The sequence below is a fragment of the Bos mutus genome, chromosome 3 (assembly GCF_027580195.1).
Source record: "Bos mutus isolate GX-2022 chromosome 3, NWIPB_WYAK_1.1, whole genome shotgun sequence".
Classification (NCBI taxonomy): Eukaryota; Metazoa; Chordata; class Mammalia; order Artiodactyla; family Bovidae; genus Bos; species Bos mutus.
Genome location: NC_091619.1, coordinates 95,537,317 through 95,554,812, shown reverse-complemented (window position 1 = coordinate 95,554,812; position 17,496 = coordinate 95,537,317). Strand labels below are relative to the sequence as shown.

The 17,496-nt window shown below is 43.9% G+C and overlaps 1 protein-coding gene across 1 annotated transcript in view; it reads right to left on the bottom strand.

Moving 5' to 3' along the window:
* AGBL4 (AGBL carboxypeptidase 4) overlaps nucleotides 1-17,496 on the bottom strand; it is a 1,467,493-nt gene that overhangs the window by 48,197 nt on the left and 1,401,800 nt on the right. Inside the window, exon 10 of the mRNA XM_070364879.1 lies at nucleotides 430-582. Coding sequence (XP_070220980.1) covers nucleotides 430-582 — 153 coding nt within the window. The remainder of the gene's footprint in view (nucleotides 1-429; nucleotides 583-17,496) is intronic.

The following is a 17,496-nucleotide window of genomic DNA, read 5'->3' as shown; positions in this document are numbered from 1 at the left end:
CTCTTACAGTCCATGGGGTCGCAAAGAGTCGGACACAAGTTGGCAACCGGACAACAACAACAAAGAGAACAAATGCCAGAGGTCCGTGAAAGCAGACACCAGGGCCAGAGCCTGACTCTGGGAGGTGCTCAGTGAGTTTCTTCTCTTGTTAAAGCTGGAGTCAGATCGGGTAAACAAAGGCTAGCTCCTCAGACAAAGCAAGTGCGATCTTTTCCAAGAGTCTTCCTCACTGACAGGTGACGGGCTGCTTGCAGGCATGGGCAGGGCTTGTTTATGTCTGTCTTTATTACCCACACAAGACACAGCACAAGTAGGTGTTCTGTGAATGTTAAAGCAAATCTAACTCAGTGAAAGACAGGGTGGCAATGGGAAGGAGGGCTGGTCTGGGGAGGGGACCTGGGGCTGGATCACAGCCAACTCTTGACTCACGTAGGAGAAGTCCTCGGCATTCTGGCAGAGGAGCTTGGGGAAAACCGCCTGCCTCTGGAACCGCTCTTCATCCTCAAAGATGTTGCCATACATGAAACCATTCATCATGGTGGAGTGGGCGTGGATATCAATATAAAACTCCAGGCTTGTTTTCTGTTGAGAGAAAGGATAGCAAATGAGATGTCAGGGCCACAGAGTTTGCCTTAAACACACACACACACACACACCCCATTTCCTTTTGAGCTAGCCCTCTGTCTACTCAGTTGTAGCAATGTGAGGGATTGAGAGCAGCGAGGATCAATTTCTCCTTATTTTGAACACCATCTGTCTTCAAGGTCTCCAAGCACTACCATTAACAGTCCTCTTTCGAGGTCTTCTGAAGTAATGCTACCTACCCAGAACAGTAAACACATTTATAACTAAAGGCTTTAGCAGAATTTGTTTCTCTGATTAATGAGAAATACCTTCAGGTAACATTAGTTTATTTATATTGGGCCTGCTAATGGTTTTGCCCCAATTGGGTCATTTCTAACAGAGGGAGTCTGGGGTAAACTAAATCATGTACCCTCTTTGAAATTTTTATTTTCAAAATGGGTATTTTAATTCCAACCTCGGAGAGTTCTAGTGGGAATCCAACTCAGCAACAGTCATCACTATCATTTACTGCATAGTTAATGCATGCCAGATTCCATTCTGGGAGCTTCACATAGGACATCTTAGTTAATTCTTCTATTTAACCTCATTTCATGATGCCACACCTACTCCACAGTAGTATGTAGTGTATGGGAAAAGTAACCTTGCAATTTATAAAGATGATTGTATCTAGTCTTTCTCTGCTCTCTGCTCACACTCCCTATTTAAGGCACTCCCTACTTTGATACAGTATTATTTATTAACCTTCTCATTTATGAGCTCCCTGAAAGTAGAAAGAGTGTCTAGAAAGAACCCAGTGCCTGTTTGTGAAGGATGCTCAGTAGCCAGATGCAGAATGACTAAATAAACCACTCAGAGGGATAACTTCAGACACTGAAATGGACTGGCAGGAACTGGAGAACTCTCAGGCCCTCAGAGGGCTTTCCAGGTGGCTCAGTGGTAAAGAATCTGCTTGCCAATGCAGGAGATGCAGGAGACTTGCGTTGGATACCTGGGTCAGGAAGACCCCCCCAGAGAAGGAAATAGCAACTCACTCCAATATTCTTGCCTGGAGAATCCCATGGACAGAGAAGTCCGGTGGGCTATGGCCCGTGGGGTCACAAAGAGCAGGACATGACTTAACAACAGAGCATGCATGCAGCACACAGGCCCTTAGAATTTCAATATCTCTCAAATCTGACTTTCTCTTCCTATATATCAGTCTGATTTATACCTATTAATCATTCCTGAGAGTAGCAGGACCTCCACTGGGGAAGGGACTTGTCCAAGTTCATGGCCTAACTGGGACTGAAACCCAGGTCTCCTGACCCATTTGCACAGTTAATGTAATACCATCAGTGAGCACCACTAAAACAGCCAAGGCAAGACCTGGCCACCTTTCCATCCACTTTCTAGCATTCAGTCCTGGGAAAGAAGAAAAATCCATGCTTAGAAGAATCCTCCCTCTGTGGGACACTTTCAAACAAAGTTAAGACCAAATGAAAACCATGTTGCTTCTAGAATGTGGGCCCGATGATTGTCATTTCATTTGCCTCAGACTTGGAGTGAAAAATTGTGTCTTGCTGAGCTCCCAGTTCTCTGGGTGGCATAAACTGCCTTCTGAGAGATACAAGATGCACAGCTCTGTGTGATATTAAACTCATCATTTTCAGCTTTGAAGGTGGAATACACAATGATTCAACAGGAGCCCTATAAAAGTCATCTTTGCAATTTTATTTTCTTCAATTGTCTGTTTTTTCCTCTGAGCTTTTGATGAGCTGCAGAGGAAAGGAGGCGGTAGAGAGATGACTTAAAAAATGTGGAAGGAAAAACCGCAGTTTATAGCTCTGGGTATGGGCTCTATTGGAAACCAGTTTCTCTGACCTTTTGCAGATCATCTCAGGGTGGGGAGGTTGCCTGATTAGGGCTGGGAGTGAGTTAGTGAAGGAGCAAGAATTAGAACCTGGATCTTTGGAAAACCATTCTGGACTGGCTTCTACTGCCCCATCCCGACACCTAGAACCTGATGTGATTCAACTTTAAATAATCAGAAGTGAATAATATTGATTGATTTACATGCTTCAAAAGTCAATAAGAGGGACCTCTTATTCTTACGAGGCAGGGCAAAGGCTAACAGAGCTTTGCCAAGAGAATGCACTGGTCATAACAAATGCTGTCTCCCAAAACACAAGAGATAACACTACACATGGACATCACCAGATGGTCAATACCAAAATCAGATTGATTTATATTCTTCACAGCCAAAGATGGAGAAGCTCTATACAGTCAATAAAACAAGACTACAAAACAAAAACAAGCTGACGTGACTCAGATCACGAACTCTTTGTTGCAAAATTCAGACTTAAGTTGAAGAAAGTAGGGAAAACCACTAGGCCATATTAGACCAGGTATGGCCTAAATCAAATCCCTTATGATTATACAGTAGGAGTGACAAATAGAGTTAAGGGATTAGAATTGATAGATAGAGTGCCTGAAGAACTATGAACAGAGGCTGGCAACATTGTACAGGAGGCGGTGATAAAAACCATCCCCAAGAAGAAGAAATGCAAAAAGGCAAAATGGTTGTCTGGGGAGGCCTTAAAAATAGCTGAGAAGAGAAGAGAAGCAAAAGGCAAAGGAGAAAAGGAAAGATACACCCATCTGAATGCAGATACACCCATCTGAATGCTATTCCAAAGAATAGTAAAGAGAGATAAGAAAGACTTCCTCAGTGACCAATGCAAAGAAAGAGAGGAAAACAATAGAATGGGAAAGACTAGAGATCTCTCATGAAAATTAGAGATACCTGGGAACATTTCATGCAAAGATGGGCACAATAAAGGACAGAAACAGTGTGAACCTAACAAAAGCAGAAGATATTAAGAAGAGGTGGCAAGAATACACAAAAGAACTATACAAAAGAGATCTTAATGACCCAGATAATCATGATGGTGTGATCACTCACCTAGAGCCAGACATCCTGGAATGTGAAGTCAAGTGGGCCTTAGGAAGCATCGCTACGGACAAAGTTAATGGCATGATGGAATTTCAGCTCAGCTATTTAAAATCTGAAAGATGATGCTGGGAAAGTGCTGCTCTCAATATGCCAGCAAATTTAGAAAACTCAGCAGTGGCCACAGGACTGGAAAAGGTCAGTTTTCATTCCGATCCCAAAGAAGGGCAATGCCAAAGAATGCTCAAACTACTGCACAATTGCACTCATCTCACAAGCAAGCAAAATAATGTTCAAAATTCTCCAAGCTAGGTTTCAAGAGTATGTGAACTGAGAACTTCCAGATGTTCAAGCTGGATTTAGGAAAGGCAGGAGAACCAGAGATCAAATTGCCAACATCTGTTGGATCATAGAAAAACAACAAGAATTCCAGAAAAACATCTACTTCTGCTTCATTGACTACACTAAAGCCTCTGATTGTGTGGATCACAACAAACTGTGGAAAATTCTTCAAGAGGTGGGAATACCAGATCGCCTTCCCTGCCTCCTGAGAAATCTGTATGTAGGTCAAGAAGCAACAGTTAGAACTGGACATGGAACAACAGACTGGTTCCAAATTGGGAGAGGAATACATCAAGGCTGTATATTGTCACCTTGCTTATTTAACTTAAATGAAGATTACATCATGCAAAATGCCGGACTGGATGAAGCACAAGCTGGAATCAAGATTGCAGGGAGCCATCTGTATGTCTTCTTTGGAGAAGTGTCTGTTTAGGTCATTTTCCTACTTTTTGATTGGGTTCTTTTTTTTTTTCTGGTATTGAGTTGTATTAGATGCTTATATATTTTGGAAATTAATCCTTGGTCAGTTGTTGAAAAGTTGCTCATTATTAGAGAAACGAAAATCAAAATTACAATGAGATATCACCTCACACTGGTCAGAATGGCCAGCATCCAAAAGTCTACAAACAATAAATGCTGGAGAGGGAATGGAGAAAAGGGAACGCTCTTGCACTGTTGGTGGGAATGTAAATTGATACGCCACTATGGAAGATGGTATGGACATTCCTAAAATACTAGGAATAAACCCACCATGTGATCCAGCAACCATGCCGAGGCATATACCCTGAGGAAACCAAAACTGAAAAATACACATGTACTCCCATGTTCATTGCAGCACTATTTGTAATAGCTAGAACATGGAAGCAACCTAGATGTCCACTGAAAGATGATGGATAAAGAAGTTGTGGTACATATACACAATATTTAGTTCAGAAGATTTAGTTCAGTTCAGTCGCTCAGTCGTCTGACTCTGTGACCCCATGAATTGCAGCACGCCAGGCCTCCCTGTCCAATACCAACTACTGGAGTCTACCTAAATCCATGTCCATTGAGTCAGTGATGCCTTCCAACCGTCTCATCCTCTGTCATCCGCTTTTCCTCCTGCCCTCAATCTTTCCCAGCAGCAGGATCTTTTCAAATGAGTCAGCTCTTTGCATCCGGTGGCCAAAGCATTGGAGTTTCAGCTTACTTAGCCATAAAAAGGAACACATCTGAGTCAGTTCTAGTGAGGTGGATGAACCTAGAGCCTATTATACAGAGTGAAGTGAGTCAGAAAGAGAAAGATAAATATTGTATACCAACGCACATATATGGAATCTAGAAAAATGGTACTGATGAATTTATTTTCAAGGCAGCAATGGAGAAGCAGACACAGAGAACAGACTTATGGACACAGGGAGAGGGGAGGAGAAGCTGAGGTGTATGGAGCGAGCAACACGGAAACTTACATTATCATATGTAAAATAGATAGCCAATGGGAATTTGCTGTATGTCTCAGGGAATTCAAACAGAGGCTCTTATCAACCTAGCGGGATGGGATGGGGGAGGTGGGAAGAAGGTTCAAGAGAGGGGACATATGTATGCCTAGGGTGATTCATTTTGATGTTTCACAGAAAACAACAAAATTCTGTACAGCAATTATCTTTCAATTAAAAAATAATTAATTTAAAAAAATGTGTAAAAAAAAAGATTGCAGAGAGAAATATCAATAACCTCTGATATGCAGATGACACCACTCTTATGGCAGAAAGCAAAGAGGAACTAAAGAGCCTCTTGATGAAAGTGAAAGAGGGGAGTGAAAAAGCTGGCTTAAAATTCAGCATTCAAAAAACAAAAATCATGGCATCCTGTCCCATCACTTCATGGGAAATAGATGGGGAAACAATGGAAACAGTGACAGACTTTATTTTCTTGGGCTCCAAAATCTCTGCAGATGGTGACTGCAGCCAGAAATTAAAAGACACTTACTCTTTGGAAGAAAAGCTATGACCAACCTAGACAGCATATGAGAAAGTAGAAACATTGCTTTGCTGACAAAGGTCCATCTAGTCAAACTATGGTTTTTCCAGTAGTCATATATGGATGTGAGAGTTGAACCATAAAGAAAGTTGAGCACCAAAGAATTGATTTTGAACTGTGGTGTTGGAGAAGACTCTCGACAGTCCCTTGGACTGCAAGGAGACCAAACCAGTCAATCCTAAAGGAAATCAGTCCTGAATATTCATTGGAAGGACTGATGCTGAAGCTGAAGCTCCAATTCTTTGGCCAACTGATGCGATCTGACTCATTGGAAAAGACCCTCATCCTGGGAAAGGATGAGATCGTTGGGTGGCATCACTGACTTGATGGACATGAATTTGAGCAAGCTCTGGGAGTTGGTGATGGACAGAGAAGCCTGGCATACTGAAGTCCATGGGGTTGCAAAGAGTTGGACATGACTGAGCGACTGAACAACAACAATCTTATCATATATACTTAGTAACTTTATCTCCTCTTTTAAGTTTTTATGCTTCTAATTTCTTTTTTTGTCTAACTGCACTGGTTAGTACCTCCACAACAAATTTAAAGGATCATGTATTTTCTCCAATTTTTTTGGCCATGCTGCATGGCTTGTAGGATCTTAGTTCCTGACTAGGATTGACCTCAGGCCACCACAGTGAACACACTGAGTCCTTACAACTGGAGCATCAGGGAATACCCAGAGATTATTTAGTTTCTAAGATCTCTTCCCTGTCTGAGAGTCTAGATTTTACCTGGAGTAGAAAAGGGTCCAGGAAATTAACCTGTATAGGGTCTGAGCTTGAAGTTCTAGTTCTTTTTCTTCCTCATTGCACATATTCAGCACTTTTCTGGCAATACCAAAGACCACAGATACTAATGTAACCACCATCTTAATTATGTTTTGTGCCTCAACTGGCACTATGGGCTCACGTTGGTCCATTAGAACACAGCAAGGAAGGCAAGCAGAGTTCCTAACTCTGGTTCTAATGTTCACATAATCTATAACCATAAACAGCAGCAGCTGTTCACTGTACCTCAATTTCTGCATCTTTATAAGTGGCTGTTGGATGAGAGAAAAGAGATACAGCTTTCTTAAACTTTCCATAATTTCTTCTCACATTCTGTTAAAATGGAAATGGCAACCCACTCCAGTACTCTTGCCTGGAAAATCCCATGGATGGAGTAGCCTGGTAGGCTACAGTCCATGGGGCTGCAAAGATTCAGACACAACTGAGCGACTTCACTCACTTCTGTTAAAATAAATCCCTTCATCTTCCGCAAAGAGCTTCTTGCTTGGACCTTGATGTCAGTACTTGTTACTGTATAGGTATCCTTGTGTACTGTATAGATATACTTATATACTTGTCAGTGCAATATGGCTAGAAAGTATGTCTGTCTGCCTATAAGCATATTGAGGACACGAACCAAGTCTGACCCCATTCCATCATCTCTTTCTTGTTTTACTACAATAGCTGCTGACCCGGTTTCCTTGCTGCTTCAGAGCAATCTTTTAAAATGTAAACAAATAATGGCGCTTCTTTAAGTGAAACTGCTCTATCCCTCCCTATCACTCACAGGACAGACTCCAAATCCCTTCGTATATTATAAAAGGCCCTGTATGATCTGGCCCTTGCCCCCTGCCTACTCTCAGCTCTCACAACTTCTGGTCTGATACTCTATACTTGAGTCCATGGAGCTGCCTGAGTACTTCAAATCTCTAGGCTTGTGACTTTCATTTTCATATTTACACATAATGAATATCTCCTCTGCCTGAAATACAAGTTCTCTTTATCAGGGTAACCCTGAGACAACCTTAAGACTTAAGGCAGACTAAGGAGATGCTCACAGTTCCATATCCTTTTCCTGGACCCTGGACAACATGTCTCAGTCTCCCTTGGTATTTGGTTGGGATCAAAAGGGATGTGGGCAGTGGTAGTAAGTGCCGCTTCCAGGCCTGGCCATCAACACATCAAACACATATACAATTGCCCAATTCTCGCTCTTGGGCATGGAAGCTGCATGTAAAACCAATGGTATCGTAATAGGGAAAAAGGGTAGTTCGCTGAGTCAACACTGGGAGGAAAATTGCCAGACAAGTCACTTGACCTGCATCAGACTGTAATGAACCTTTACTGTATTAAGCCATTGAGATTTGGGGACTGCTTATTATAGCATCTAAAGTTGTTCACCTGACTCATACAAAAAGATAGATTCAAATAGCCATTTTTATCCCTCAGGGATGAGTGAACAGCCTCCTGTGTGCTCTCACAAGTCTCTCTCCTGGCACTGACATGGCATTATCATGCTTTGTTTATTTCCATCTCCCATTAGAATGTGAACTCTTTCAGGGAAGGGACCATACATTCTTGGTTTTTTAAATTCACAGGACCAGAGTAAGCCCTGGTATATAGTAGGTTATCACTGGAAGTTTAGTGGGAGAATGAATAGAAAGTGAATCAACGAATTGATGGGAGAATGAATGAATTAAATGAATGAACAGCTGTATCTGAACTTTTTCCCAGCAGTCAAATGAGGTACTTTTTTTGTGTGGCTATGTCAGAGCAGGGGGGTGTGCTGCTAATGCAGGGCCCTTAATTACAATTTTGGGACTGAGAATAGAACGAGAGGACAGCATCTTTGTTCTTTCCTTCCAAACTTACAAACCTTAATCAAAACCAAGTGATGAAGGGCTGTCCCCTTGCCAGCAGCCAACGACTCATTCTGCAACAGGGGCCTAAAGAGTAAATTAAAATCAGTGCCAATAAAATTAAAACTACCTTAGGGCATATTTGGAACATAATTTAGTGTGGAGTTTGCTTCCTCCTAGACACCAGGGAGGAAATGAGTTTTTCCTTTATTCTATATTCTGAGCTGCTTCACCTAGGCTGGTGCAAGCCAAAGTCTGAGCCTGGTGCTGTGCTGTGGGGCTGTCTCCTCTACCTTAGGGCAACACTTCAGGGCTTACCACATATTCAGTCTGATGAAGGAAGGGAAATGCAACCCAGGAAGGGCAGAGGGATTTATCTTAGATTTGGAGATGAGAAAGAAACTGAAGCTTAGACAAAGATGAGGGCAAGTTGAGGAGGGATAGCAGCTTACTCTTCTCTTTGTACAGAGGAGGGAACAAAAGCTCAGGGAGTTTAAGTAACTTGTCCAGAGTAATGCAGCAGAAAGGGGCAGAGACTCAAACCCAGGCTCTGGTTACAAGCCCACAGCCGCCATCCGGCCATGCTTACAGGAGTTCCAGTTCAGTAAGGCAGTCGCCCTTATCACAGGAAGGAAGCCCCACATAGCCCCCTTCATCTCTGAGCTGGGGACTATGATCCTACCAGGCTTAGCCTCTCAAATAGGTAGGGAAGGAGGGAGCAAAGAGGGTTAGAGAATTTCCGGATGACTCTCCCGCTAAACTCTGCCCCATGGCAAAGGCAGCTGTTTACCCATGGACCTCAGGCTGAAAAGCCCCAAATCTATTCTTTTTATTATCCACCAAATTATCTCCCTATCTATTTAGAAGTTAAAAGTAGATATTTATGGAAGTCAGGGTGCATGTCCTAAAGAAGGAAAGAGAAATTTTCAGAAAAATACAGAATCTTTTCTTAAAAACAACTGAACAACTCCAAGAGACAAAACAGTGTCTTTTATCACGCAGAGACCGGATCTCTGAAGTGGCCCAATGAAGGCTTCCCTCCTCACCAGGAGTGTGGCCAGACTGAAATTCCTGCCACAAGAAAGCATGCAATGAATCGACGCAGACAAAAAGAAACACAAGAAGCCCAGGCAGCCAGCCCAGAGCACCAAGGGGATGGACGGTGGCCTCTCTCCTCACTCTCTAGCCTTGCAAACCGCCCCAGCACACGCAGGTCCTCCTCTTTGTGCTTCTGTGTCTGTATTCCTACAGGCAGGTTGCCTGCTCTGCCTCCCTTTCCCCTCCCGGTAATCTCTTGCTAATCTTTCACTGACAGGCCCAACGGCCCCTTGTCCATGAAGCCTTGCTTGACTCTCCCAGGGACAGTAGCTCTCTTCTTTGGATTCCTACAGATTTTTAAAATACCCTTCTATTAAGGCATTTATCAGGATTCCCAGGTGGCAGTAGTCGTAAAGAACCCACCTACAATGCTAGAGACTTAAGAAACATGAGTTTGATCCCTGGGTCAGGAAGATCCTCTGGAGAAGGACATGGCAACCCACTCCAGTATTCTTGCCTGGAGAATCCCATGGACAGAGGAGCTTTGTGGGCTAAAGTCCATGGGGTCACAAAGTCAGACACCACAGAAGCGACTTGGCACACAAGGCATTTATCATCCAGCTTATTCATTCATTCATCTGGCAAATACATACTATGAACTTACTATGCTCCAGGACTTGGGGTTAATAAGAGAGATGAGGTTCCTGCCTTTGAGGAGCTGGCATCCTGGTAGGGATGACAAACCAGGAACAGCAACTAAGCAAGGTGATGGTGGGTTGTAATGCATGCTAGGGATGCAGGAGGTAAGCCACAGGGTGGGGAATGAACGAGTGGATGGAGGAGGGTCTATGTGATATAGTGTGATCAGGAAGGGCTTCTGATATTTGAGCTCAACCTTGAAGGATGATAAGAACAAGCCATCCAATGAGAGAATTCTGGGCAAATAAAAGCCCTGAAATGAGGACTAGTATGCCATTTTCAAAGACCAGAGGGCAGGCCAGTGGCTGGATCATGGTTAGTTAACACTAGAGGTGAGACTGGAGAAGTTTAAAGAGTCCAGCTAACACAGGGCCTTGCAGGCCAGAGTCAGAGTTTGGAGCATATCCTGTGTCCAGCAGAGGCCACCTCAGTAGGGGAATGCTATGAAAGGACCACCTTGCTTATCGTGTTGTTAATGGGTTTTAGTGGTGCACAGGTGGCCGTGGATGAACTGATCTAAGAGATCATACCAGCTTGAATCGGAGAGATGACATAGAGATGAAAAGAGAGGGACATATTTGATAAATATTTTGGCTACAGCTCCATAGGACCTGTACATGGTTTATGTGCAAGAAGAATCAAAGATGGATCAACGGTTTGTGACTTGAGCAACTGAGCAGATAGTGGTGCTGCAGAGAGGTGGAGGAAACTGGGATGCAGACCAGTTGGGAGAGTGGTAAAGAAATCAAGAGTTCTGATACAGATCTCTGCATTTGAAAGGACTATCAGATACCAGTAGGCAGTTACATACATGAAAATGGAGCCTCGGGGAGGGGACCGGATTAGAGCTGTAAAGGTGGGCAGCATTAGCTTGGTGATGCTACTTAATATCATTGGGAGAAAGTGTGGATCCAGAAGAGATCCCAAGACTGAGCCTAGGATCCAGTAAGATTGAGAGTTTGGGTAAAGGAAGAAGCAAAGCAGGGAGACTGGGAAGTGACCAGAGAAGGAGGAGGAGACAATGTGGTTTCATGAAAATCAAGAGAAAAAAAGGGGGAAAAAAGAGAAAGGATTTAAGAAGGAGGGGATGGTCTATAAAGGCTGGGACTATCCCTGGCTCACCTCTATACCTTTAGGGTGTCTTACAGGATCTAGCTCTTAGTAAGTCCTCAGGGGGCATTTGCTGAGTGACAAAAATCAGTAAGTGAATGAATGAACCAGGAATCCCGGACTCAGAGAAAGGGGTCAGGAAGGATGTAGTGATAGGAGTTTTGGGGCCTAGATTCTAGCCAGCAGAGCTATGGAGGGAGGATAATAATAAAAAGATGGGGACTTTTCTGGCAGTCCAATGGTTAAGAATCCACCTTCCAATGCAGGGTATACCAGTCTGATCCCTGTTTAGGGAACTAAGTTCCCACATGCCATGAGGCAACTGAGTCCACGTGCTGCAACTACAGAGCCAGCTCAGCTCAGTGAAGATCCCAAGTGCCTCAGCTAAGACCGAATGCAGCACCCTTCCCCACAAAAAAAAAAAAAAAAAGAGAGAGATGGTACTTATTACATGCCAGGCACTCCAGAACTCTCCCACAACTGTATTTGATGGAAACATCATTTACAAGTAAGGAAACTAAGAGAGGTTAAGCAACTCGCAAAGGAACCCCTAGACCACACAGTGGTAACTGGTAGAACCCAGTCTGGCTCTGCCGCCTGTGCTGTTAACCATGACCCCAGCACTGGGAGCTAGTGACACGTATGAGGTGCTTCCTGTGTAGGGTCTTGTAATAACAACCTTATGTGGTAAACACTGTTATCACACCGAGGCAAAGAGCTCACAGAGGGCAGAGCTGAAATTCAAATCTTTGTCTTTCTGACTGTGAAATGAAAATATCTCCTGCCATATTAATAAACAAGAAATGTCACAGCCATCAGCAATTTCTGGCATCCAAATGTGAATGAGGGCTCCCAAAACCGCCATCCAGCAGATGCTGCCACCCCCCACGGTGATTGCTGAGGAGCTGGGGGAATGCAAGGAGCAAAGTGAACAAGGAAACAGGGTTGGCCCCAGACAGCTGAGGTGCGCACAAAAGGGATGAATTCAGTGAGCCCAGAAGCTTGCATCTTCCCATACACAGAATGTGAAATTTCCTTAACTTGATACCTGACCTTTGATGTTCAGACTGCCTGCTCCTTCTGTTGCAAACTTGTATATAGCCTCCTGCCTCCTTGGAGCAGTTTTCTCTCCCCATGCTCTGAGTCCTAAACATTCCCACCAAATAAAATAATTCTACCTTCAGATTGTGACTATATTTTTAGTCGACATGACCTAAAGTGTCTAGGACTAAGCTTTTCAGGTCTAAGCCATTCCGAATGTCCAGCTTCTGTATCTGTAGCTTCTTGGGCCTCAGCAGGATAAACTTCAGGACAAAGTAAATTTGTGAGAGTAATGCTTATGTAAGGGGAAAAAGCATTTGTAGCAGCAAGGTAAGGAATAAAAATATTTTGTCTAGTTCCAATTTGTCTCTTAAAGAGGTAAAAATTGTTAGGCAGTCCATGTAGGGTTGGGGCCTTGGTTCTTTTTTTCTAATTTCAACTCACTCCCTCACATTAGTGTTTTGCTGCATTAACCTAAAGCTATACTTGTTGCTCCAGTTTCTAGGCATTCAGAGGAATGCCTCCCTGGCCTGGAGGGTCATAAAACATCCAGACCCATGACAAGAAAATCAGTAACTGCTGTCCAACTTATCAAGGAGAAAAACTTCAAATGAACCATTAACTTTTAAACATACAGTTCAGTTCAGTTCAGTTCAGTCACTCAGTCATGTCCGACTCTTTGTGATCCCATGAATCGCAGCACGCCAGGCCTCCCTGTCCATCACTAACTCCCGAAGTTCACTCAGACTCATGGCCATCGAGTCACTGATGCCATCCAGCCATCTCATCCTCTGTTGTCCCCTTCTCCTCCTGCCCCCAATCCCTCCCAGCATCAGAGTCTTTTCCAATGAGTCAACTCTTCACATGAGGTGGCCAAAGTACTGGAGTTTCAGCTTTAGCATCATTCCTTCCAAAGAACACCCAGGACTGATCTCCTTTAGAATGGACTGGTTGGATCTCCTTGCAGTCCAAGGGACTCTCAAGAGTCTTCTCTAGCAACACAGTTCAAAAGCATCAATTCTTCGGTGCTCAGCTTTCTTCACAGTCCAACTCTCACATCCATACATGACCAGTGGAAAAACCATAGCCTTGACTAGACAGACCTTTGTTGGCAAAGTAATGTCTCTGCTTTTGAATATGCTATCTAGGTTGGTCATAACTTTCCTTCCAAGGAGTAAGCGTCTTTTAATTTCATGGCTGCAGTCACCATCTGCAGTGATTTTGGAGCCCAAAAAAATAAAGTCTGACACTGTTTCCACTGTTTCCCCATCTATGTCCCATGAAGTGATGGGACCAGATGCCATGATCTTAGTTTTCCTAATGTTGAACTTTAAGCCAACTTTTTCACTCTCCTCTTTCACTTTCATCAAGAGGCTTTTTGGTTCTTCTTCACTTTCTGCCATAAGGGTGGTATCATCTGCATATCTGAGGTTATTGATATTTCTCCTGGCAATCTTGATTCCAGCTTGTGCTTCTTCCAGTCCAGCGTTTCTCATGATGTACTCTGCATATAAGTTAAATAAGCAGGGTGACAATATACAGCCTTGACGTACTCCTTTTCCTATTTGGAACCAGTCTGTTGTTCCATGTCCAGTTCTAACTGTTGCTTCCTGACTTGCATATAGGTTTCTCAAGAGGCAGGTCAGGTGGTCTGGTGTTCCCATCTCTTTCAGAATTTTCCACAGTTTATTGTGATCCACACAGTCAAAGGCTTTGGCATAGTCAATAAAGCAGAAATAGATGTTTTTCTGGAACTCTCTTGCTTTTTCGATGATCCAGCAGATGTTGGCAATTTGATCTCTGCCTCCTCTGTCTTTTCTAAAACCAGCTTAAACATCTGGAAATTCATTGTTCGCGTATTGCTGAAGCCTGGCTTGGAGAATTTAGAGCACTACTTTACTAGCGTGTGAGATGAGTGCAATTGTGCAGTAGTTTAGCATTCTTTGGCATTGCCTTTCTTTGGGATTGGAATGAAAACTGACCTTTTTATACATCCGGTCCATAAATAATGGTCTGGGGTCTTGAGAAAGGGTTGATTCCATGTCTGGGGAAACTGAGAAACTGGGAACCAAAAAAAAAAAAAAAAGCCATAAAAATGACAGACTGGGCTTGATGACTTTTAAACAGATTGGTCAGAAATTATGTACATTGGGCCCCGAGCCAACCAAAAATGAACAGATCAATTCTAATAAAGATATAAACTGTTGTTATTCCTGCCTTTTCAGGCACTTCACTGCCTCTCAGTGCCTATGCTGTGAGCTTTGTATCTCTACTCTTTAAAATAAACTCTGGCTGTGTGAGTGTTTGCTTGTTTGTGAAGTTCATTTTTGGGCTCTGTGAACAGAACTCGGTTTCCCATTTCATTACAATCCTACTCTACTAAGTGAAAAGCAAGATGTACATGTAAATGGGGGCATTTCTGCTTTTCTTCTAAGTATCCGGGAAGAGTCAGGTCTGGCCTGGCAGAGGGAGCCTTCCTTCGCTTCCATTCACTCCTCCACCCCTGCCTCAAAAAAGGGAGAGAGAACAGCAACTCAACACAAGAGGTCTGGGTTCATGACAGATCTTTCCAGAGCAAAAGGTGCTGATCTCTGTCTCCTGCTCCCTAAAGCAGTGATGGGTGACTCTCCAGGTTGATCGAGACAATGATAATGCTGATAGAAGAAGGGTAGTCATGGGACCACCATCGTTTTGGGATCTAGGCTTCCCTGGTGGCTCAGATGGTCGAGAATCTGCCTGTAGTGCAGGAGACCTGAGTTTGATCCCTGGGTTGGGAAGATTCCCTGGAGAAGGGAATGGCTACCCACTCCAGTATTCTTGCCTGGAGAATCCCATGGACAGAGGAGCCTGGTGGGCTACTACAGTCTTGGGGTCGCAAAGAGTTGGACACGACTGAGCGACTAATGCTGTATCTGTAGAGTAACATATTACACACCTCAGACTTGGCTGCAAGTATCAGTTTAGTCATGGGTTAGCTTTATGACCTGAATCTCAGTTTCCTTATCTAAAAATTGGGGATAATAATTCCAGCCTTACAGGGTTGCCTTGAAGTCAAATGAGGTGACTGGCTTTGCATCTGGCAAAATGCCTAGCAGTTGATACACTCTCAACACATGGTTTTCAGTCACAGAGTGATACTCTGGTCAATGCTGTGCTCAGCACCAGGGATATGGACCTCTTTGAGTTCAAAACCTTACAGGGAAGATGGACATTTAAAAAGTAAGTGCATGTGCAATGGAAGCCTTGAAGGTGCAGGGGCTATAGGTCACAGAACTGAGAGGGGCTTGGGAACCCAGCTTACATAAATGTAAACTGCTTCCTTGTTCAGTAGAACATCTATTGACAATAATTATTATCTAGCACATAAAACTATTCTCACACCAATTAGCTCATTTGATTCTCTCAAGGATTCACTGAAGTAAATGGAATAGTGATCTTTGTTCCTCAGAAGATGCTCAGAGACTGACTTGTGAAGATCTCATGGCAGGTTAAAGGCTGAACTGGAACTCTAATTTATACCACATAGCCTCCAGAGCCTTTGTTTGATTCTCACCCTTGGGGGTCACCCAAGTGTTCATTCCTGTGTCTAGAGTGGACACAGATCCAAGTGGAACAGTTAGGCCTTCCTGCAGAAAGCTGCAGTCTGAGCAGGAAGATGAGACAAATGGAGAAAAGCACTGAGATGTAATATTTAAGCCTGGGAGAGCCGAGGGACATTTTAATTTCATAATTAAAAGTTAATGTTGCTTCATTATAAATCAAAAGCTGATGAAACTAGGGCACCCCCAGGAACATATTAAGAGCTCAATAAATATGTGTGGTCTGAATGCTTGGAGATGTCTCCTAGAGGAGTTTGTTAGCTGATCCAGAGAGGTAATAAATGCAGGGCTAACTGCTGAGCTGGGGCTGTGGTAGGTCCTCAGGAAATGGTAGTTCCTTTCTTCCCAGCAAGTTCATCTTGGCTCTTCTACTCATGATCTGTGACTCTGGAGAAGACTCTCTCTTCTGCTCCACTCAGAAAGCAGATTTGGTGACTTCTCTGGGCAACCCACTCCAGTGTTCTTGCCTGGAAAATTCCATGGACAAGAAGAGCCTGGAAGGCTACAGTCTTTCCAGGGGGTCACAAAGAGTTGGACATAACTGAACATGCACACACGCAGGGTCTGTTATGCCCTGAGAGCTTTATATTTTTTAATCATCTTATTTTCCTGCCTTGCACAGTTTAATTTTTTTTTTCCTTCTGTGGCCTCTGAAGACAGATTCTGCTAGCCTTTCCCACATGATCTCCTTTAAGACCTGAGTTCATGGTCCTCATCTTCGGCATGACCCTGCGGGGAGACAGACACTGCAAGACGGTAATGCAGCCCTGTCCCCACGCTAATGTGGTCTTCCTATTCAGCAAAGAAGATGTCACTGATTTGCAAAAAAGTGTTCCAGGGTGCCAGCATTCATGCTGAAATGATGCACTTTGTCCTGGAGAACAATAAGATGGTCCCTGCCTGCTATATTCAGTGCAGGCAGCAGGGGGGAAGGGCAGGGAGGAGAAGGTGTAGGCAGGGGTTCCACATCTGTTCTTTGGCTCTCTCCTCCCCTCTCCTCCCCTCCCCTCCCCTCCCCTCCCCTCCTCTCCCTTTCTGCCCTTCTCTCTTCTCTCTTCACTGCTCTCTTCTCCTGTTCCCCTTCCCCACCATTCTCTCTCTTGTCATGGTATGGTGGGGAAAGACAAAGAGATGACTAAATGTCCATGAGCCTTCCAGGTGCTCTGGGAGGTGTGTAAACATGGGGTGAAGTCACAGCTGAGGGAACCATAGATTCACTGGGTGGTCAGGGAAGACAGTGGAAGAAGAACTGCTGAGCAAGGTGTTGAAAGACCAGAAAGTTCTCACTGAGTAGGTGAGAAGGCGAGGAGCTGCCAGCTCCTAGGAGAGAAGGGCATCCTAGACAGAGGGAGGAGTGGGAGCCAAAAGCCTGAGAGCAAAACCTACCCAGTCTGTTTTGGGAACTATAAGGTGTTCAGTACCATCGAAGGGTACGAGGTGGAGGGATGGTGGGGTGAGGAGAGGGACTGGAGAAGCTTTCAAGGACCCATTCATGTCAGGCCTTG